Source organism: Chiloscyllium punctatum, chromosome 10, assembly GCF_047496795.1.
Source record: "Chiloscyllium punctatum isolate Juve2018m chromosome 10, sChiPun1.3, whole genome shotgun sequence".
Lineage (NCBI taxonomy): Eukaryota > Metazoa > Chordata > Chondrichthyes > Orectolobiformes > Hemiscylliidae > Chiloscyllium > Chiloscyllium punctatum.
The window spans coordinates 81,482,795-81,507,778 of NC_092748.1; the positions used below are offsets into that span (position 1 = coordinate 81,482,795).

The window sequence follows — 24,984 nt, forward strand, 5'->3', positions numbered from 1 at the left end:
AAAGAGGTTGCTAGGTGATCACAAGAAGTTTGTGATGAATGTGTTGTGGCAGAATCTATCAATTATACAGTAATAAACAGCCAACACATGAACACAGCATGTAGGATAGACTGGCTAAAAATGCTACCTAGATTCTGAGTAATGTGATGAAAAAATGTTTGATTTATATATGTTATTGTATGTTTTGAATTTTAAACTAGTGGATGACTTTGAAATTAGTATGCATCAGAGAAAGAAGGTGCTGAAAGATCTCTGAAATGTTAATGAAAGTTTATTTACATTCTAGGGGTTATGGTAAGAGAGAGAAAACATTAAGCCATTAGCTTAGCAGAGTTTAGGATGCACAAGTTTTTTTTTAAATGAGATCAAAAGCTGTTGGGTTCAGTGCAATTAAATCTCTCCTTGAAAAGTAGTACGTTCAGAACAGATAAGGAAATAAAGTGAGGAAATAGCCGAACTGAGCAAGTTGAGTTTGCAATACTTCCAGTCCACGAGTATTTGTTAAAATGTTTCAAATTTTAAAAACTGAGAAAATCTAAACCATCAGTGTGTGAGTATCTTCACAGCTCACAGGACCAAAATTGAAAAGAAAGAGTTAAGCCAAACTACAGATCGGGAAGAAAATATATCCGAATTTTGATTAACTAAGAAGTGAGGTATTGGGGACTAGATGGGATTTTATTTTGCTGTGTGTTTCAAAACCGTTTGAACTGTGTTATATGCATATAGCTTGGTATATTTTATATTGCTTTTCTTTTTAGGGGTTTTCAGTCCAAAGATGTGCAGGTCAGGTGAATTGGCCATGCTAAATTGCCCATAGTGTTAGGTAAGGGGTAGATCTAGATGTAGATGTAGGGGTATGGGTGGGTTACGCTTCGGCGGGGCGGTGTGGACTTGTTGGGCCGAAGGGCCTGTTTCCACACTGTAAGTAATCTAATCTAATCTAATTTTGTGTAATAAACTACTGTTTTATGGTTAATGCTTCTCTCTAGCCTTGTGTGCATTATGTTTCAGTGAAAGACCATCACATTAAAAGCAAAGCATGATTTATCAAGCCAGATTTCATTCTGATATCTGACTTGTCGAGTAACAACATCAATTGGGATCATACCAGAATAAGGATCAGAACAAAATAACAGATTTCAGAATTCTACCAGTTTCAGAAATGGGAATGATAACTTACTAAAATATTTTAAAAGATTAGGGCGGCATAGTGGCTCAGTGGTTAGCACTGCTGCCTCACAGTGCCAGGGACCCAGCTTCGATTCCTGCCTTGGGTAACTGACCTTGTGAAGTTTGCACATCCTCCCAATATCTATGTGGGTATCCTCCAGATGCTCCGGTTTCCTCCCACAATCCAAAGATGTGCAGGTCAGGTGAATTGGTCATGCTAAATTGCCTATAGTCAGGGGTGAAGTTGGGGAATGGGTCTGGGTGGGTTACTCTTCGGACTTGTTGGCCGAAAGGCCTGTTTCCATACTGTAGGGAATCTAGTCTAATCTAGTCATTCCTTACAAATTAGCAGAATCAATCATTTGATTACTACTGATGTAATAACAGTTCACTGTTATTAAATAAACCATTGATGAGAAAAAGAGCAAATGAAGACGGATATGGAAGATTGACAAATTTACCATATTTGCAGCTCTCAGAATCGTACTGCTTTAATGCAATACAACCTCTCCACTAAAAAATTGAAGCTGTGTTATTGATATTTGGGGGGAGAAATTTAGACGGTAAAAGTTAATTGTGTTGAAATTACACAGGCAGTTTGCCCATCCATCCTCCAAAAGGTTGTACATTTTGGGAAGAACGTAGGAATAACACATTAACAATATAACAGGCTTATAGAAGAGATAAGTCATAGATCTGAGATTTGTACTAAATACTGAAGGACTCATCATGTCCTATAGTAAGCTCGCTTTATTGTGCGATTTCAACTAGGTAGCAGCAATGAATTTAAAAGGTGTGAGGTGAGGAAAAAAAAAGTCATTTTACATTTTGCGGACTTGGCAATTAGATTCAACCAGTGACAACAAAGGTGAGAAAATAATCAAGGACAAAAACGTGGAAAAGTGAATAGGGATTGGACTTGGACCATTGGCAGAATATCTCACTGATAATGAGAGGGAATTCGCTCATGATGAATTTGGAAATGTGCCTCTACATATGATGTGAAAGGAGTTGTAGAAAATAACGAGAAATCGGGTAATTCCGATGACTGCATTTTACACAGGCACGAGGATCAGCTGTTACAATTGGTAAGGAGGTAAAAACAATGACTGCAGATGCTGAAAACCAAATACTGGATTAGTGGTGCTGGAAGAGCACAGCAGTTCAGGCAGCATCCAACGAGCAGCGAAATCGACGTTTCGGGCAAAAGCCCTAGTTTGTTTAATGAAAACACGATGTATGCTGGGTGATACTTACATCTTGTAATATCATTTATTTTTGAGTTTGGATTTTGAGTGAGAAGCGTGACGGGTTTTTTTTCTGCATGGCGGAGCTTAATGGTTAACTTGTTGGTATTTCTGGAGGTAGGACTTTTGTTTTATAAGCAGCATGATGGAGGGAGTCCCTTGGATGATAATGGGAACTTGTTTGTATTGCCAGAGTGTTCTGTGCAGAGGGAACATTAAGAAGTATTAATTTGCTTTCAGATTAGAAGGTTCAGGTTTATTTTTGCTTAGGAGAAAAGCAAACGCTTAGAAAGCTTTTTTTTTCAGTTGGCATAAATTCTGGTGGAAGTTAAATGTGTGAATCAGTTTCTGCTGAAGAAAGGCGATAGTTTAGAACTGCTTGAAATCAGTTGTTGCTGTGAAAGGATTTTAGTTTGAAAGTTCCAGGTTAGATGTCTTTGGTTCGAACTTTGAAGGGGCTATGCAAAGTTAACAAATTCTAAACTTAGTTGTGTGAATAATCAAGGAACAGACTATCAAACGCTCAAAGCCAAAAATTCAAGGAAACCGTTAAGTTAAACCTTTAAATCCGACACAGAAGCAAACTCGCTCTGTGTTAGAGTACAATACATGATAGTGTTGGAATAAATAGGATTGTATTTTTGTTCTCTGCTTTGAAGCCTTCCAAGTCGTGATATATCAAATAGCTTGGTTTTTTCTATTGTAACATCGTTTGTTTTGCATAATAATTGTCTGTCTTATTGTTAAGTACCAATTTGCCTCATTATGTGCTCATGTTTCAGTGAAAGACCACCTTATTAAATTTGAAAAAAAAACCTATCAAGCCAGGTTTCAGTTTGGGATCTGACTTGATTAGTAACAACATGAGCTGACATCATGATACAGAAGAGATCAGTTCTGATGATCAAAATGAGGCCATCAGTTCCGAAGAGCTATGACCAAGAAAAAAGCAGTAAATTCAAGTAGTTACCAGAAAGAGCTAGTTCATGGAGAAATGTGATTACAAGAAATGCAGGGAAAACCATTGGAAAACATAGCTGGTTGAATGTACAGGATGAGGGGCAGGAAGTTAGGGCCATGAATGGCAACATGAAGAATAAATATGTTCGGCAAGAAAAGAGTATAAGTTTTTGAACGGTGCCTGTGGGAGCCAATCTATCCCTGAAAAACAATCACAAACCTTTGAAAGAAACCCTAATACTACCAGCAGGAGATGAAACAGCAATGGTCCAGAAAGAGAGAGAAGACAATACAAAGGGCATACACATAAACAAGGCCAAGAAATACAGCACAGACCAGTAAAATCAATGAAAGATAAGCCCATGTGAACAGAAAATCTAAATGGCAACAAATAGTTTAGACGGCACATTAATAAAAGATGCTAAACAACAAGTTATAAATTTCAGACAATAAGAGATGTAAAATATTTTCTAATCAACCTCATCAGTAATGTTAGGACACAACTCTGGATCAGGCAGGACTTGAACCCAGCCTTCTGGTTCAGAGGTAGGTACACTACCACCACAGAGTCAAAATGTGTGGTGTTCGAAAAGCACAGCCGGTCAGGCAGTATCCAAGGAGCAGGGGAGTCAACATTTCAGGTTTAAATCCTTCATCAGGAATGTGGGGGTGGGGGAGGGGAGGGGAGGGACAAGGGAGCTGAGAGATAAATGGGAGGGGGTGGGGCTGGGGTGAAGGTAGCTGGGAATGCCATTGGTAGATGAAGTTGGAGGGTGATGGTGATAGGCCACATCACCCCCCTCACTCGTGTCCAAACCTGCTCCCTCATCCCTGTGCCCACACCTCAACTCAATCCAAGATGGCAAAGGATCTTTCCACATCTGACAGAGATTCTCCTGCACCTCCAAAAATGTCATCTACTGTGTCCGTTGCTCTCACTGTGGTCTCCGCTACATTGGGAAGACAGGACACCACCTAGCAGAACATTTCAGAGAACATCTCTGGGACACACACACTAGACCAACCCACCACCCTGTGGCCAAACACTTCAACTCCCCCATGATTTATTGAGGTGAGAGCCTTGAATTTGAGAACATCGTCATAAGCAGGCTTAATACAGAATGCAAAGTCAGAAGGCAGGCCTTTGGGGCTTTTAAATCCAGTGGATTAGAAATTAGGCAGAACGATTCGAGTTACTTTGCATCAGCAATCTAACTTTGAAAATGTAAGGACGTTGTAGTTTGTCAAAGTAGGACTTCACAAAAATTGAAGCAGCTTCCAAAACTGAAACAGAGGAATTTCTTTTTTTTAATTCACTCATGGGATGTTAGTGTTAATGGCCAGGTCAGCATTTACTGCCAATCCCTAATTGCCCAGAAGGCAGTTAAGAGTCAGCCACATTGCTGTGAGCCTGGAGTCACATTCAAGCCAGATCAGGTAAGGATGACAAAGTTTCTTTCCGAAAGGGACATTAGTCGACCAAATGGTTGGTTTTTCCAACGATCAACAATTGTTTCAAAATCAAAAATAGAAATTGCTGGTAAAGATCAGCAAGTCTGGCAGCATCTGTGCAGAGGAAACAGAGTTAATATTGCAGGCCAAGTGACAGGGTCAGAATTGGTTTCATGACCATCATTAGAATCTTCATTCCATATTCTTTATTGAATTAAAATTCCACCATCTGCCACAGCAGAATTTTAACCCAGTCCTCAGAACATTAGCTGAGTTTCTGGCTTAATAGTTCAGCAATAATAACACTAAGCCATTGCCTCCCTTTATTTTGAAAGCTAATTGGGTGGGTGAATTGGTTTGGCACCCAAATGAGAATTTATTATTTAGGGAAACAAAATATTGAAAACATTAAAATAATGTTTTAACATTTCCATCATTGGGAGATACCAGGAGCATGAAACTCTTTGTTTTTGGAGATGTTTTTCAAGCAAACTCTGAGAGGGGTTCTTGAGTGTAACAGTGTTTTTAATTTTTCTTTTGGGAGATGGAGATAAATGTTTCCGCTTAGCTAAGGAAGCTAAAAAGATCAGAATATTAGCTTTAAAAAAGCCTTAGTGGCAGAAACTCTCTTTTTGAGGTGGTAAATATGGCACTTTTCTTAATGAAAAAATTGAAAATGAGATTCAGAACAATATCCATTGAGTCACACTTCAGGCACAAGAAAAAGACAGATGGGTCACTGTCAGATGACAAAAAGGGAACTGGCAGGCAGTGCAAGGATTCCCTGTGACCATTCCCCTCAATAACAAGTATACCATTTTGGATACTGTTGGGGATGGGATTTATCCTAGGATTATCTGGAAAGCCAGGGAAGAGAGTTCAGAGCCTATGGCTTTGATCTTTATGTCGTCATTGTCCACAGGAGTGGTGTGAAGACCAGAGGATAGCAAATATTGTTTCCTTGTTCAAGAAGGGAGTAGAGACAACCTTGGTAATTATAGACCTGTGAGCCTTACTTCAGTTGCCGGTAAAGTGTTGGTAAATGTTATAAGAGATAGGATTTATAATCATCTAGAGAGGAATAAGTTAATAAGGGATAATCAACACTGTTTGTGAAGGGTAGGCTGTGGCTCATAAACCTTACTGAGTTCTTTGAGAAGGTGACCAACCAGATAGATGAGGGTAAAGCAGTTGATGTGGTGTATATGGATTTCAATAAGGTTTTTGATATGGGTCCCCATGGTAGGCTATTACACAAAATATGGAGGCGTGGGATTCAGTGTGATTTAGCGGTTTCAATCAGAAATTGGCTAGCTGAAAAAAGACAGGGTTGTGGTTGATAGGAAATGTTCATCCTGGAGTTCAGTTACTAGTGGTATTCCACACGGATCTGTTTTGGGGCCACTGCTTTTTGTCATTTTTATACATGACCTTGATGAGGGCATAGAAAGATGAGTTAGTAAATTTGTGGATGACTCAAAGGTCGGTGGAGTTGTGGATAGTACTGAAGAATGTTGCAGGTTACAGAGGGACAGAGATTAGCTGCAGAGCTGGGCTGAGAGGTAGCAAATGGAGTTTAATGTGGAAAAGTTTGAGGTGATCCACTTTGGAAGGTGCAACAGGAATAACAAATACTGGGCTAGTCGTATGATTCTTGGTGTCCATGTACATCAATCCTTGAAAGTTGTCACCCAGGGTTGATAGGGTTGTTAAGATGGTGTGTTAGCTTTTATTGGTAGAGGGATTGAGTTTCAGAGCCACGAGGTCATGCTACAGCTGTACAAAACTTGGGTGTGGCCACATTTGGAGCATTGCATCCAGTTCTGGTCACTGCACTATAGGAAGGATGTGGAAGCTTGTGAGAGGGTGCAGAGAAGATTTACTAGGATGTTGCCTGGTATGGAGGGAAGGTCTAATGAGGAAAGGCTGAGGGACTTGAGGCTGTTTTTATTAGAGAGAAGGTGTTTGAGACGTGACTTAATTGAGACATATCAGATCATCAGAGAGTTAGATAGGGCAGACAGTGCAAGCCTTTTTCCTCGGATGGTGATGGCTAGCACGAAGGAACATAGCTTTAAATCGAGGAATGATAGATATAGGACAGATGTCAGAGGCAGTTTCTTTGCTCAGAGAGTATGGAATGCACTAGTAGTAAATCCGCCAACCTTAAGGGCATTTAAATGGTCATTTGGTAGACATTTGGATGAAAATGGAATAGTGTAGGATAGATGGGCTTCAGATTGTTTACACAGGTTGGTGCAACATTGAAGGCTGAAGGGCCTCTTCTGCGCTGTAATATTCTATTTTTTTTTATCTACACATATTATATCAAGAGATTGCAAAGCCCTAAAATGCAGAAGGATTTTGGTTTCCTCATGCATGAAGCTTAAGATACTGGTACACAGGTACAACAATTAATTAGGAAAGCTATCAGAATATCATCATCTATTGTGAGGGGAGTAGATAACAATTGGGAGGTTATTTTTCACTTATACAGGATACAGATAAGATCACATCTGGAAAGCAGCATTAGTCACCTTATTTAAAAACATAAATGTGTTGCACACAGTTCAGAGGAAGGTTACCAGACTTTCACAGGAATGAATGGCTTGTCGTGAGGAATGGCTTGTATCATCTAGGCTTCCCTCTGCTGGAGTTTAGAAGGGCAAGAGGGGCTTGACTAAAATAAATACAATCCTGAGGGTGTCCTGAAGGGGTGCATGTGGAGATGTTATGCCCTCTTATGGAAGAATCTAGAACTAGGAGTCGCTGATTAAAAGTAATGGATTGTTCATTTAAATCGGAGATGGAACCTTTTTCCTGTCAGAGAGCGGAGTGCCTTTTGGACTCTCTTTGTGGAAAGATGGTGGAAGCAGAATTGCAATTTGTTATGTTTAAGATACAGGCGAGTAAATTCTTGTTAAGCAAGGAGTTTTCAGGTTACCAGAGGTGAGCAGCAATGTGGATATGAGGTTATAATCAGCCATGATGGTTTAGAAATACAATGGGCCAAATAGTTTGTTCCTGCTCCTTGTTCACTTGCTTGTGTTTTCACAGACTACGCCTATTGACAAGTTCAACTTAGGTCTCAGGTTGACAAAGGCTGGTGAGTAAAGTAAGAGATTTTCTGGCTTTGGAAAAACCCAACTGCTTTCTTACATTGCTATTCCATGGGCAAAACGCCTGCAGTAGCACTGAAAATCCTGATCTCAGTCTGCATAAGTTCTATAAAGTAGATCAACAGTATGGCTAATTAGAGGCAAATGTTTCCAGTTTGCAGCCCAAGAAATAAGAAAATATTTAAATGTTAATCAGTGCAGAGCACAGTAGAAATGTGTGAAATGAATTCATCCAGAATTTTGAATAGGAATACTTGTGATAAGATAAATGTGGTGATAGTACAATTGAAAGTGATATGAAGCAACAAAAATAAGGAACTACAACTATTGCGAGATGCACTAGAATGAAGGTAATGCATGTGGTTAAAGTACAAATGGTCTTTTAGAATGCAGTCAGCACTACCTTCTTTGATCGATACATATTGAATTCAACAAAGAAAGAAACATTGCTTAAGTTAGTTCCTGGAAAAGAATGGGGCACACAGGTGATGTGAAACTAGAAAAACAATTGGAAAATAGTGACCAGGATATAGTTAGGTTCAATGTGAGAATAGAGGAAGATAATTGAGAGTAAAAGATAAGGCTACAGGATTGGGAAAAAAAGGCAAGTTCAGCAAGATAAAAAGGCACCAGGCCTTAATTAACTGAGCTGAAAATTTAACAAACAGGTCAACAGAACAGTAACTGCAAGTCCAGAAAGGTAAGATGGATACAGCACAAAATAAATAGATTCTGGTAAATTGATAAGACAGTGTCTGAAAGAATAAAGCTTTGCATAAAATGAGATTAAAACTTTATTGAAGTTATTAATGGTTTAGAGACATAACAACAATTTAAATTAACAGCCTTTTAATTAAAAATAGGCATGAAAGATGGATCTTAAAGAGAATGGCTAAATGGATGCAGGGATATTCACCTAAAAAAAATCAGTCAAAGCTGATCAGAAACTTAAAAAAAATTGTTAGCACAAACACAATCCTAAATATGGATCATATGGTAAGTGAAAATTTGGAGGTTAGTGATGAAATCCTTCAAAGTAGAGGTGTGATATGCAAATTGGTGGAGTGGTGAGGATGTAAGCTTTGAAATGGGCTGAGCAGTGGCAAATGGAATGTAATCCTGAAAATGTGAATTGATGCATTTTGAGAAGACTAAAAAGGCAAAGGCGTACGCACTGAATGGTAGGATGCCAGGATGTACAGAGGATCAAAGGGACTTCAGTCTACATGTCAATGGATCGGTGAAGGCAGTGGGACAAGTAGATAAGGTGCACCAGACGACATAAAGAGATACTTGCCTTTATTCATACTGAATATACGGGCAAATTGGTCATGATGGAGCTGTATATAGCATTAGTTAGGCCACAACTGGAGTCCTGTGTGCAGTCCCGGTCAGCACCATATAGAAAGATTGTAATTGCAGTAGAGAGGGTGCAGAAGAGATTCATCAGGATACTGCCTGGGCTGGGGTGATTCTGCTAAAAAGAGAGGCTAGATAGGGTGGGGTTAAATTTCTTAGAGTAGAGAAGGCTAAGGGGAGGGGTATGATCTGATTGAGGTATACACAGGATTAGATAGGGAGAAACCTTTCTCTTTAGCACAGGGGTGAATAACTAGGAGCACAGTTTGAAGGCAAGGAGCAAGAAGTTTCGAGGGGATTTGAGGAAAATAATTTTCACCCAGAGGGGTGTGAATAGTTAGAACTGAATGAGGAGAGATTAGAGAACCTTGGTTTGTTTTCACTCGAATGTCAAAGGATGAGATGTGGCCTGATAGAAATTTACAAAATGATGAGAGACATGGGTAGGATGGATAGTCGGAGTTTTTCTTTCCCCAGGGGAGAAATCTCAATCATTAAAAGACACAGGTTTAAGGTAAAAGGGGTAAGTTTAAATGAGTTACGAGAGGTAGTTTTTTTTATACAGAAGTGTTAAATGCATGGAATGCACTGCCAGAGGTGGTGGTGGAGCCAGATATAATAGCAATGTTTAAGTGGCATCTTGAATAGGCAGGGAATAGAGGGATATGGACAACGTAGAGGCAAAAAGCTTTTTAAGTTTAGAAAGGCATCATGTGCTGGTGAAGTCTTGGTGGATTGAAGGGTTTGTTTCTGTGCTATAATGTTCATCCTTTATTCATTCTTCTTTGACTGTTTGAAAGGGTATTAAAGATGGGAACCATCAAGACATTTAAGAACTATTTAGATGGCCACTTGGACTGTGTTGCATTCATGCATACGGGCGAAATGCTGGAAAATTGGATTAGAATAGATGGATGTCTGATGATGGGTGCCAATACAATGTGCTGAAGGGCTCCTTTCCATATTGTAAAAAAACTTTATCATCCTTTGAAAAAGCAATCTCTTTTCATCTTGTCCTTGTTTATGGTTGACTAGTGTGTATTTATGATTAGAAATTACAGTCAGCTGTTGGTGCCTATAAACAGCTAAATGGAGAATGTAATTTAATATGGATATTTATGAAATAATATTGTGATGAAAGGTATGCATTATATATCAGTTTTGGAGCTGAGATTTTAAAATATTGACTTCTGGGTCTTGATTAGTTCTATATTTTTTATTAACAAACTGTTAAAAAGTCCTTTTGGAACAATAGTCTAATCCAGTATCTATTGCTCAGTAAGCAGGTTACCGTAAACTCCATTGGTGTTACTGGAAAATTGTTTATACTGTGATGGCTTACAAAAGGTAAACACTGGAAGTCATTAGTATGTTTTCAATTCAGAATAAGTTTGACTCTAATTTAGAGACTGAATGTTCTTAGGATGGTTCACCAGAGACCTGATTAGTACCATCAGCAAGTTTAGTTTTCTCTCCTTAAAGGAATATCAAAGAGTTTAGGGAAAACAGTCACTTAAAGGTTGGTTTTGCAGCTTCAAAATCAGAACTGTTTGGTTAGAAATCCACAGGTTATTAGAATGGGCAGTGCTCCGACAGCTTGTACTTCCAAATAAACCCATTGGTCTATAACCTGGTGTTGTGTGATTTTTAACTTTGTCCACCCTCGTCCAACACTGGCATGTCCACACCTTTAAGAAATCTTCATTTTCCTGAGAGCAATATAAAAAGATATGCCACAGCCCTCCAAAATTTACTTGAAAGTCTTATTATTTGACTTAATCTTCAATATGCCAAATTACAAGACGATCCTTCCATTATTGATTAAGTGAAGCCAAATTTTCTTCAAAGACCTCATTACTGTGTACTCTTCAGTTCATTTTTCTATCTGGGACATGCTATCAACTCATCCTTTTTACTGTTTGTTCCTATGGCTTCAGCATAGCTCTTTTTACATGAACTAATCAAGTTGACTGTTTCTGCTCCTGTGAGGGTCACTGCAGACGTCTTCCACTAGATGCAAGCTAGGACAACTTATCCAGTAATTCTTCCCTCAGGAAGCCCCAAGTGAACTGAACCGTCTGTTTCTGACAGCAAAATGCACTGAAAATAAATAAATTAAGGCCTTACCCCACATCTCATGGCATGCTCTAGAATGCTTAAATAAAAATATAAATATCAATTTACCTTCCTGCTGCTGGTCTTTGATTCTGCAACACACATAAATAATTTACATTGCTCATGGAAATTTATAAACCTCTCTCTAAGCATTGCTGACCCTATTAAGGAACTCTCCTGTTTACATCTTGTATTTTAAGTTCTTTTGGTCTGGAACTACATGCGTAAATTAAATCTTTTATTGATAGCCACAACAGAAGCAGTCAATTAAGATGCAGTCTCTGATGCCATGTTCAATTAAAGGTACAGGCAGACCAGTGAAGATCCAATCAGTGGGTCCACTGCAGTATACAGCTGGCAGTCCAACTAAGAGAGGTGGACAGTGCTAAGACACACAGGAGACTACCAGGGCTCAAAGCAGACACAATCCCTGCAAGTTTACAAAGAGTTTAAAAGCCCTTGTGGCTGCTATTGTCAGGCCATTAGTACAGAGGGAGTAGCCCTGCTCAGAACAGTCTCCAGTTGAAGCCATTGCATCCCAGGAGTTCTATGCTGAGATGCTGGAGAGGAGACATTGATAGTTATCCCAACCTGGCTGTCTTTTAGGTAGGTGAAATGGGGTCTGCAGATGCTGGAGATTAGAGTCAAGATTAGAGTGGTGCTGGAAATGCACAGCAGGTCAGACAGCATCCGAGGAGCAGGAAAATCGACGTTTCGGACAGAAGCCCTTCATCAGGAAACTCTTTAGTTAGCCTCTTCAAATAATGGCACTGTTCTCAGCAGCGACAAGTGGAAGCTGACCCAATGGGATTTTGTTTTCCAATTTTGCTCCTAGTTCTGCCTCCTTCCCTGCTTCTGTTGGACCAGGAAATTCAGCTCAAAGTCTGAACCAGAATGTAGAAGTTAAATTATCAAAATCCAATGTAAAAATCATATTGAGAAAGCAAATGCCGCTGAAGGGAAACAATGGTCTAGTGGCATTATCACGGTAATGCTCTGTGAATCTAGGTTCAAATCCTGTCATGGCAGACTATGGAATTTGAATTCAACAAGAAAATAAGGAATTAAGAGTCTAATGATGACTATGAAATTATGACTATTAGAAAATCCCATCTAGTTCAGTCATGTCCTTCATTCTAACCTGGTCTCACCAGACCAAAGCAATCATTCTTAAATTACCTCTCGGCAATTAGGGACTGGCAATTAATTTTGGTCTAGCTAGCAATATCACACCCCATGCATTTATTTAAAAGAGAGAGAGAGAAAAAAAAAATCTGTAAATTTAACAATAATTAAAACATACAGAAATGGGAGTCCAGGTTTGTAAAAGTTAACCTTCACTGCCAGTGAAATGATTTGATAGTAACTAAGACTTTTATGCTGTTAAAAATTCATTTAGGCTTTAATGAGAATACCCAAAATATCTTGGCATATTTTTACAGTGCATTTGTATTACGTAACCCAAATTTATGCTTGTGTTGTATTTGAATCTCTTGGTGAAGTCCTGGTATAGCATACCTTTTGGTGGGACATGTCAACCTGAACAGTTTAACTTTGCATGTGTGATCACTGAAAATAGCTGACCAATTAATAATGGCAATGCTGATGGCCTCATTGATGTTCTCAATGCGTGTCTGGATCATTACAATTTCATGTATGGTGTAATGAAGAATTCAGAGAATGATAGATCAATGCAAGTCTTTTCGAAAATAAAGTGCTTTTCTAACTGGCCTATATGCAAAACTTCAAAACAGTTTTAAAAGGAATTGCACTCTCTCCTGAAGATCATTGTGATCTTACTGTTTCATGTCATGTCATATAAACTGCACTGCGAGAACAATAATTATATTTAAACTACAACTAAAATTTAATAGACAAAACAAAAATAATTCAAATCTCCATTATTATAGCAGGAAATCGAATCCTGAGGTCTCTCATCTCAGCTGAAAATTTAATGATAGCTCTGCTACTGTTCACTTCAGCTGTTCCTGCTATGCTTTACACAGTCAGTTTGGTAGCTCTATAAATATAAAAGCAGATTTTAAAATCATTTCAAAAAATCTTCACTTTTTTTACTTTAGTTCACTCTGGGCTGAATTTTCCTATGTCAGACAATCATTTCTGCAGCTCAGATGGGAATTATGTATGGGGACTGCAGAATTCTTAATTTAGCAGATGCCGAGGAAATTGCCAAGAATTTCAGGATTTCACTGGGATGTTTCCCCTATGCCTGCAACCTTCCAAAAGTATCCAGTTAAATTAGATAATTCAGAGGGTTCTGTTGGAATACAAGTAATAGTTATCCACGAAAGGTTAGACTATGAAAAACAGGTCTTACCCTGGAGAACTATAATGCTGACACCATAACTTACAACACACACTTCTCCTAAATCCCTTACAGTGCCCCTGACATCTTACACACTCAGACCCTGACCTGATATCAGACACCCCAACAATTGCCAGACCCACTACTTCCCATCCCCCAAGGGACTTCAACAACACCCCTCGCACCCATGGTTGGAATCTAATCCAGGTCCCTGGTGCTGTGAGGCAGCAGTGCTAACCACTGTGCCAACGGTAACTTACCTGGCACTCTTCCAATCATGTGCTCTAATGCCCAATTTACCTTATATACTTAACTTTTCATAGGAGGTGTCATCGTGGCGGTGTGACTTGACCATTTAAATCTCAGACGATGGCAACTACTGCTGTGTAAAAGGGGAATAGGCATGACATCCTCCAACAATCCTGAAGTATGAAGGAGCCGTTAAGGTAATCTCTGCATTACTGCAAGAGTCATGATTTGAATCTCCTGCCAAAACTCTTTCTTAACCGCACAAAGTAGGAGAAGTGTGGCAATCTAACTATGATTGCCATTCCTCAGAAGAAAAAGCCCTTTGTATCTCTCTCGACAGATGCCGGTGGACTGACTTGAGTTTCTCCAGCACATTGTTTTTAATTCAGTTAAATTAAAACATTTTCCTTATGTTTTAATGCAAAATACTAATTCAGATGTATGCGATGTTAATTACAAGAATGGGCCAATCAATCTTTGCAGTGCTTGCAAAATTATCAAATGTAATATAGTTTGCAGTATGGTAATTTACTGAATGGCTATATGAAATTGCAGAGTACACATTCCGTGCAAATACAGCAAAAATTTTAGAAGTCCAAGTTTTATTTAGTATCCTTTCTTTCATCACTTGACTGGGAGCCTGGCAATCAATTGCAGTTTTGATTAGATTTCAGTTTTACCAAATTATAAGGCAAGATAAGAACCTTTATTACAAATACTTTATGACTTTTTCCTATTGGGCTTTCTCCTCAATCTATCAACTGAAAAGAAATCTGTAAATGTAATCTTTATCTTGATTTTATATTATCTGTTGAACGATGATCGGATTTTGTTGACCCTTTGAGAACTAAAAGGTGGGTTATCTTCTGAGGAATAAATGCGCTCTTTATTACATATTTTTCAAGTATAATTATTGCCTGAAAATCCATAAAGATGAATGCTATAAAACAGAGCCTGAACCTGATGCAGGACAAATCATTTTTTCTGTAGAGAATAGAACACATTTCAATGCCGACACTTGCAGGAAATTTTCAAACGGCAAGCCCGATCTTTCTGGAAGTTCAAATTTGTGACTCCATTTCAGGTTTTACGTCTAACACAACAGCAAAAAAAAGTTTAATAAACATTTCAAATCAGGAAATAAAATAACAAACCCTGCAGATCCTGGAAATCTGAAACAATAGCAGAAATTGCTGAGAAATCCAGCAGGTCTGTCAGTATCCTTGGAGAGAAAGCAGAATTAATGTTTCTAGTCCAGTGACCCGTCAGATCTTTCAAATCACATCATTATCAAATGGATCAAAACATAACATGACTTGAGAAATTGTATATCAGTCATACAAACAGCATTGTAGGAAGGTTGTCTAGATAACAGTTAAAAATGAATATTAATTGTGAATAATGAATTATTTGTAATTAGTTACATTGAAGATCTCTCTGCTGCACCCTGCTCGTCAGCGCTGCACACAACCCCACTCTTAACATCTTCCCATCAAGTCAAATTTGCCTTCAGGCTTTCCAAGGCAAGTTCTTTCACTTAGCTATTTCTTTGGATGACCATACAACTGTCACAACACAAAGAATGCCCAGTTCCACATCCATAACATCACCCAACAGCACACTTTTGTCACTCCATCCGCAGCTCAAATCCTCAATATTCCCTCTAGACTTGACCATCCCATTTGGCTGACTCTCAATTATTAAATCACATGAACTTAACCTCAACGAAAATTTTACTACCTGTACCCACACTTGCATCAAGTTCAGTTCATCCATCAGCCCCATGTTCTCTATTTAACATTGGCATAATTAAGAAAAGGCATAATTTTAAAAATCTCTTCCTTCTTTTCAAAGACTTCACCTCTCCCTCTGATATTTTTCAGCCCTATAACATTCCTCTAATTTTAGCCTATTGCACATCTACAAACTTAAGCACTCCACCATTGGTGGCTGTGACTTCAGCTGCCTAGGTTCTGAAATTCCTTCTTCCAAAACTCTTTGACAATGTTAAAGGTCATCCCTCTTTGTATCTCTTTCTTTGCAGACAGCCTACAGAACTGAGGAGCATAACTGTAAAATTAGAGCAGTGTCATTCAGGGATTGGGTCAGGAAGCACTTCATCACACTAATGGTTACAAAAGTCTCAAACTTTCCCATAAATTGTCAAGGCTGTGTCAATAGCTTTTTGATAGATCAAGTATTAGAGATATGGAATAAAGATGAGCAAATAGAATTGAAACACAAATAAACCATGATTGAATTTATTGGCAGAACAGACTTGAAGGTTGGTGATTTGCTGAATGACCAACTCCTATCCTTCTATGAGCATCCACCCAAATTGTTTACATTTCAGTGAACTACCTTGGAATGTAATTCTATATTAAGAGCACTGTATGTCTATGTTTTTATTTGTATTGGGTATTACTATCACAGTCAGGATTTGTTGCCCAGCCCTAACTGCTCTTGAACTGCTTGGCTCTCTGACTATTTCAGAGGACAGTTAAATGCCCACCATATGAAGCAAGTTGATAAATGGTTAACAGGGTTTTTGAGGTGTAAAGTTTAGCAGGTAAAAGATGGAAGGCTGTCCAGGACAGCATTTAAATAGTTAAATCTAGATGTCAGGTTTAAAAGATAGAAAACAGATTGCAATTCACAAATTGTAATTGGTAAACTATTGTCCTGAAGTTACTACGGCATCTGTCAACAGTCTTAGTCTCTACTATACTTCGGTCAACAGTTCGCCATAACTGCCCTATAGATCATTTGAACGTTTTCCTAAAGTAGTCACAATGAAATATTCTTATTGAAGTTGAGAATGTAACTAGTGAATTAGACTTTTCAAGTGTTTTATCATGACTACAGAATGTTTAACTACAATCAGACAGGCTTGCAATTTTATGTATTCAAATCACAAAATGCAATTAAAGAACCAGTTATTGAGGCAAGCATACATTAGCAAGTATATTCATTTTCATAATGCATTTCCAGAATGACAGACTAAGGTTACATTTTATGACATAAATTTCTGAATCACTGTTTCTGAAGTCATTTTCTCCATTGAATAACTGTTTGAACTACCATAGCAATATAATCTGAGAACTTTAATAAGGACATTTATTTTTATTTGTGTCTGATCCTTACATTGACCAGTTGATTCTTTCATAATTTATTACATTCCAGTCAATATCAGTGTTTATAAGTAGTGAAAATGAAAGCATAAAGATACATTTATTGAAATCCCTTTGATTTCAACAAGTGTGGATCATATTAGAAATTTCTAGAAAAAATTACTTTATCTCAATGACGAATTAATCTAATTTGACGTCAAGTCTTTTGAAAGACGACTAATATTAAGCATGAAAAAACTGGCAGAAAAAAATGCCAATGTAAATACACATACCTGGAGAAGGGAATCAGAAGCTAGGCGAACTCTTTGCTGGAAAAGAACACTTAATGCTCGATTCTGTTGTTCAAGATCAAACACCCTCGTGCGCAATTTCAGGCACTCTTCTCTTAAGTCCTGTAGGTATAATTGCATTGAAGGAGAGGATTTCAAGAACATAGCTCATTTTTGTTATTAATCTTTTTTTCAGACAATCAATACAATAGGATGAGAAAACAAATGTAATTTCAATTAAGGGGTTCAATTGATGCTATAAATTTTTAGTGATATTGTCCAGTGAGCTGAAATCTGAGTTCCCTTTATCCCCAGTCTTAGGCTTGGCTATTATTACACTTTGTCATCTTCACAAAGGAGCATTAAGCAAAACAGCCATTTGCTTTTGGAGGCAAAAGGCTAGATTCACTGTACACGGCATCTACATATTATTTCATATGAGTATTAACCACCATTATGAACAGATTAATCAACACCATTGTTTTGGCAGAGGGGCAATGCACACCACATAAGGGAACAAAAACACTAAGGTAGAGTTTTTTTTCCAATACCAAAAACATGATTAAGACACAAACATACAGGACCTAAACTTGCTGGGTTGTTTTGCTCCCTGCAGGTTTAATTTACTAATTTACAAAGAGATTAAAAACCACAGAAACATATACTGATGACAATACCACATAGTGGTTGATATCTCTTACATATCCACACAAGTATTTCTAATACAAGACACTACAGCCAATAATATTCCCCCCTTGTTTAATCTTTTATTGTGCCCGAATGAATAAAAACCTAAGAAGGATTTGGTGTGACTTCCTCTAATTTTCCTTCCCTTCAAAAGATGTGCCACATCATTGTGTACAGTCAGGACTATTTATGGAAGATTTGAGAACATATGTGACTAACAAAGAGTCTGACTTTTTCCAATGCAACCAGAGCCTGTTAAAATGCAAGCTATGACAGTGGAACATTAGTTACAACAATAAATTGTACCAATTCAAAAAATCATTGTGCCTGAATTTGCTAGAGGCTCCTGTTGGAGTAATGACATAATCTGAGTCATGGCAAGTACATCTGATGTGCCACAACATCATTTGTATTGTTCTCAACCTCACTGTCATTGCTTCTTGAGAAACAGTAAGTCATTCAGTTTGCAGTTCACTTGGTAATCTTGTACATATCGGCTTTTTAACAATAAGAATAGGTCAATGTGGGGAGTTAGGGAATAGATTTACCTTTTGAGTAAGCAATGCTTGTACAACTTGATTGGCAACCTTTGAAAGAAATAGAATCATTGTCAGCAACAATTTTGTTACATTTCTCAAAAATCACTATCCACTCTTCAATTATATTACATTTTATATTAATTAGGCATAAAAGCTCATACAATTCAATCTTTGAGTAGTTGTGCAAATTGCTGGCTTTAACCTAAAATTTTGTTATTTTCGCACATATTACACCATCTCCTTGACAAGCAACTTCAAAGGGGAAGTGGTGCTGAAGTGGTAAGATCATTGAATTAGTAGTCCGGAGACCCACATGATGAAATTTGAATTCAACAGATCAGCTTTCAACAAATGAGGCCTTGCTGCATCTGTATAGAGTTTTGGTGAGACCATACCAGTTCTGACCATTAAGGGAGTGTAACAGAGGTTTAGAGTGATTGCTCTTTAAGATTATTAAGAAACTGAGCCTGGATTCTCTAGTATTTTAAAGAATGAGAGGTGGCCTCATTGAAACATTCAACAATTCTTCCAGGATATGATAGAGTAGCGGTGGAACAGATGTTTCCCTGGCTAGTGAATCCAGAATTCAGGGTAGACAGTCTCAGAACAAGAAACAGACTATATAGCACAGAGATGAGGAGCAATTTCTTCTCTCAGAGTGGTGATTGATCAGAGTTATCTACCCCAGGAAAGCTGCGGAAACTCAATCGTTGAGTATGTACATAGGTCCTCAAGTTGACAGATTCTGGATATTAATGACATCATTTGGAATAATGGGGAAAGATGGTGTGGGTTTGATGACCAGCCATAATCTCTGAACTGTAGCTCAAGCTCAATGGACTGAATGACCTACTCTTGTTTTTAATTCTTATGTTCCCACTCCTGCTGACCATCTTGCTTCAAATCTTTCTTCTCCTGGTCTCTCAAGTATACATGCACCTTTCAAAAATATTAATATATTATTCAAACATACAGGACTATAGATCCAGAGCTGGAAAATGGTATTAGGCTGAATAGCTTTTTTTTTAAGCTTGCATACATGAGTTGACCAATGCACAGCCTTCAATGTCATAAATTTTCATTAGTTCTAAAATGTAGAAAATATTTAATCTGCAAGGTACATTCAGATGCTTTTAATTTAATGTATGAGATACAGATCAATATTTAGTCAGCAGTAATTCTCTTACTGCAATGCAAACATTGCATTTGGTTTCCTGAACAAAATAATAACCAAGTGGCAAAGTGAAGCAAATTGTAGTGCTAGTTTCTTGACAGTGAAATATTCCTTGATTAATATTGATGTCCTATTGTCCCAACTTAGTACTAAAAAGGCAACCAATTGTGTTAAAACATTGCAATATACGTCAGTTACGGTAAAGAGCTTTTTGACTAGAACATATAGACCACAGAATATAACTGACAAAATCAAATTACAAATGATTAATTACTGAAAAACTACCACCTTAACCTGGTAAAAACAATGACTGCAGATACCGGAAACCAGATTCTGGATTAGTGGTGCTGGAAGAGCACTGCAGTTCAGGCAGCATCCAAGGAGCGGCGAAATCGACGTTTCGGGCAAAAGCCCTTCATCAGGAATAAAGGCAGAGAGCCTGAAGCGTGGAGAGATAAGCTAGAGGAGGGTGGGGGTGGGGAGAAAGTAGCATAGAGTACAATAGGTGAGTGGGGGAGGTGATGAAGGTGATAGGTCAGGGAGGAGGGGTGGAGTGGATAGGTGGAAAAGGAGATAGGCAGGTAGGACAAGTCCGGACAAGTCATGGGGACAGTGCTGAGCTGGAAGTTTGGAACTAGGGTGAGGTGGGGAAGGGGAAATGCTGCTCCTTGGATGCTGCCTGAACTGCTGTGCTCTTCCAGCACCACTAATCCAGTACCACCTTAACCTGACTACCAAAGTAAAATTGCTGGTGTTCGGGAAACATGCCATCAGATTCTTTGTAATTAATGATACAACATTAGAAAAGAATCTAAAAGCAGTCAGAAAGGATGAGGTAACATTTTATGATGTGGAGGTGCTGGTGTTGGACTGGGGTGGTCACCTGACTTCGCCTGATGAAGGGGCAATGTTCCGAAAGCTCAAGATTTCAAATAAACCTGTTGGACTATAACCTGGTGTCATCTGACTTCTGACCTTGTAACATTTTAAGTTTTGTATCTCACACCTTTCAGAAGTTTACACTGCAGTCTTATATCAAGGTAACAAATGTATGCTGCAGCATTAACCCAAGTTTGTTGGCATATTATACTGAAATTATTCCAAAGTTCCACTTCACCATGGACTAAATCTTTATGTTGTGCAGATATTGGGTCTTTCTTGCATTTCATAATTCACTCAGATTTTCTTGTGTACCCTTCGAGCAGGTGAACAGAGCAGCAAGAACCAGGTAATATAGACCAGGTAAGCCTTAAACTACGTCTGGTTTAATTTGGATTAACAGATCTCACCAGCAAAAGGTGGGAATAGCGTCACTGTTCCTAGATTAGTGAGAAAGAAAGCAACCCAGGATTCATGTTTTAAGTGCTCTTACTGGTAGCAATGATGCAGTTGGAAACAAAAACAAAAAGAAGTGAGAATAACTTACTCCATTAAAATCAGCAACAATATAAGTTTCAAGGCATTAAAAGCAACATACTTTTAACGCATCAAATCTCATTGTGTACCCAGTGAGTATTAAAAGTAAAAAATAATTTTTGCGAAATTCTAACACAATGGACTGTGCATCAAATGAGATGCAAAATCAAAGTAAATGACAGCATTTTGTTCATGGTTGAAAGCATAATTATAGTAAAACAACATGTGAGACAGTGGCTAGAGCATTGAAATACAGCGCTATTTTTTCTGCTGTAAGATCAGAGTTAAAATATAGGTCAACCTGCTTCGATGAAATATTCCTCTTTGACAACTGCAAGGGTTCTAATCAAATTTGACCAGCCTCAGCCTGTTTAGAGATACTGAGAGTTCACAACATAAAATTGCCCAAAGTTCTGACTAAGTTACTGGTCTCAACAGACATGGAAGAAAGAAATGAGATGGGAAAACAGGTCACATTAAAAAAAGGAAGTTCTTCGGAGATTGAAATTAAGTATGTTGTTTGGAGAAACTGTAGTAAAGTATTTACCTGAACCACACCTGTTTGAGATGTAGTTGACATTGCTGATAGCTTTAAAATCACATACATGGATTTGTCTAATGTGAAATATTTCTGTAAATGCAAATTATTGAAAGAAACTGGTTTACAGAAGCAAAGAGAATCTCAAAATATTCTGCAACTCTCTCATCTTACCTCATCAAGACATCGTTCATACTGTTCTCTCTGATGCTCATTTTCTAAGGCTAAGGCTGAGTTCTCTGCCTGCAATTGAATTGAAAAAAGAATCCACATCAATACAAGTTCAGGCTGTCATCTATCATAAAAATCAGTGAGGAGCCAAAGGCACTGGTACAAAGACAATGTTTTAATCTGCAGTCACCATTATTTGAAATGCAGGTAAATGCACTACATACGTCTATTTAATTAAGATTTACCATTTTGCCAAACTGTCCAATTTTTCTCTTTCACTAAAATATGGAACCCTAGAATTAACTGATCAGAAACCAAACAGTACAACTTCTAGATTTTCATCCAGCAGTTTCAAGTGGTACTTTCAAATTCATTCAAGAATATTATCTTGCACAAGATGTGCCAGACCAGCCATTGATCTCCATCTATGACACTGTTGGGTGCTGCCTGCCTTTTACCATGGCTCCATTGGAATTTTTTTGGTTGGCTTTGATTTTTCTGTCACCCTGATGCTGTTATGTTGTTGCTGTGCATGTTTACTAGCATTATATGTTATTTTAGAAAACTAGCACTAACCGAGGAAAAGATCTAAATGATCTAATATCACTACCATTATTATTAACCTTGCTATTTTAACAACAAACAAATGAAGGGTTAAAATATGAATACAAACCAGGTGAATATGAACATGCATGATCATTTGCTGAAACAACAGTGCCTATTACTCATTTTCAATTTACAAATCAAAAACCTAATTAATCATATCTGAATGACCTATAAGTGATATGTTGCTCATGGCAGAAGTATTGAACTATATTATTCTATCACAATTTCATTAAACTGTTATTTATAATATACCTTTCAAATCATAAAGGAATGTTTTTAAATTCTCTTTGCAAAGGTTAGGCAGTAACAAATTTTAATCAAATTTGACATGTTAACTGCACTATTACAAAACTACAGTACAGGAAATATATTAACAGCAGAAAACTGTATTCTGCAAAGAAAGAATGATACAGCCAAAAATGTCAAACATTCAAATTAATGTACGAGGTCATTGTGATTAATGAATCTTTGTAAAACAATTTTTTCAGACAATTTTGTTAAATACAATGGAAAAAGTCTAATTTGGAATTTGTTTTTTCTCAGTATATAATATACTTGCTTTAAACACATTTAGCTGCAGATAAAAACTGATCAAGTCAAATACTAAATGCACATCAACAAACAATGATTTAAGGTTTCAGAAATTCTCTAGAATACACATAAAAGGGGATGTGCAAAGATATTTCAGATTCTGAATTGAGACAACATAGGGTTTGTGACCTTTCAGAATGTGAATCGCATTCTAGGTAAAGTACTCAAACATTTACATTCTTTTGTCAAAATATCAGAAAAAAAGTTGAAATCTAACTCTTATAATGTTCACATAATTATGATTTTAAATGAAAATGCATCATTAATACTTGATAATCCTAAAGAGAAAAAGATGAGGTATATATAAACTACATTAATATCATGAGCAAATTGATGGTAGTGAAGAACAGCTTGACTAGTCATCCAAATTCTTTGGAATGATAACACGCACAATGTGGTATACGAAAAACACAGCAAAACCTCATCACATTATCCTCTTCTACTAGAGGAAGGAAGCCATTCTGAAGAAGGGTTACTGGATCCAACATGTTAACTCCTGATTTCCCTCCACAGGTGCTGCAAAACCTGCTAAAGTTTTTCCAGCAATTTCTGTTTTTGACTCAAAATATTACTTTGCTTGTTTCTAATCAAAGAATTATTTTATCAAGCAACCCAAATAGGAAATCTGGAAATCATGTTCAACAGTTATGAAAGTAGATTGAACCTGAAACCTGCTGGCCTAATGAGTCTGGATGCCACCTATCACTGCTACTCTCAAACATTAGTAAGATTTCCATACATTACTTTATCTTCGGCATGAATTCACCACATTAAAAAAAATCTACACAATGCTTGTGAGTGAAAGAGGTCAATTTTTTACATATTTAAACACAGAGCAGCACTTGCTCATGATGATAGCAATAAAATCCCTGGGGTTTGCAGCTTGGATTTCAAAATTAAGCCAACTACTCTTGAAATCACACTAGTTTAGCCTAAAAATGATCAACTTTTATGGACTAAAGTGTGTGAAAACATTAATAGAGTTAAATGTGTCAATACAGGACACTGTAGAGTTATATGAATCATGTGCATATTGTGAACGTTCATTATCAGGTGAATTGAGACCTTAAATGTGTGTTAAGCATCTATGTCATCAAAGCCATATTTAGTATGGTTGACTTGAAACGGAGGAATCCAGAGGATTTATTTTAACCACTAGAGGGCATTTTCGTTAAACTGCACTGATTTCTACTTTGAGCCGCAACATTGTTAATGAACTTGAATGTTGCTGCCAAGTTCTTGAATATATTTTAGACACAAAGGAAACAATTATACTTTTAAAAACATCAGCTCCTAAACAAAATGGTCAAATAAAAACTGGATGCAAGTAGAAACTGCTTTTGGGAGCTTTACAGACTGTGCGTGGTTCAGTGAACATGAAAAACATGCAAGACTGCTGTAAAGTGTACCCTATTGTCTCTCACCTTCATATTCTGCATTCAACCTTTATGGTTTTTAGTGGTTTGGACTTCCCAGGAAGTTTAGATATAACTACAGCTAAGTTACATTACTTAATCCCCAATGAATTGTGTATGCAACTGTTCTATCACAATTTATACCAAAATATTACTATACAGAAACTTCCTTGTACTATTTCCAACATACATTTACTGATATCCTCTGCTATTCATTTACATAGATACACCTTTCTGCAAAGTTTGTATGGCTTTCCTATATTTGTGCAAACAACAGATTGGGATGGAGCTTCCCCTAACTGTTTGGTGCAGCAACAGTATGGAGTCATCTGAATTTGCCATAACAAAGATTTCCAGTGTTTTTTTTAAGGTTGTCTATACCCATCTAATATACTTAATAAAGGCCGTATCAATCTCAGTACACCAGAAATGTATGAGAATTCTTCA

General features: G+C 37.6%; 1 protein-coding gene across 10 annotated transcripts in view; it reads right to left on the minus strand.

Annotated features, from left to right (window-relative positions):
• Positions 1-24,984, minus strand: part of nckap5l (NCK-associated protein 5-like) — a 753,060-nt gene that overhangs the window by 172,285 nt on the left and 555,791 nt on the right. For 9 of the 10 annotated variants that reach the window (XM_072579642.1, XM_072579641.1, XM_072579643.1 and 6 more), the window contains 3 exons: positions 21,929-21,997; positions 18,636-18,674; positions 17,404-17,523 (listed from right to left, as the gene is read on the minus strand). In XM_072579642.1, the coding sequence (XP_072435743.1) occupies positions 17,404-17,523; positions 18,636-18,674; positions 21,929-21,997 (228 nt within the window). The remainder of the gene's footprint in view (positions 1-17,403; positions 17,524-18,635; positions 18,675-21,928; positions 21,998-24,984) is intronic. The other variant, XM_072579644.1, reaches the window with a different exon arrangement.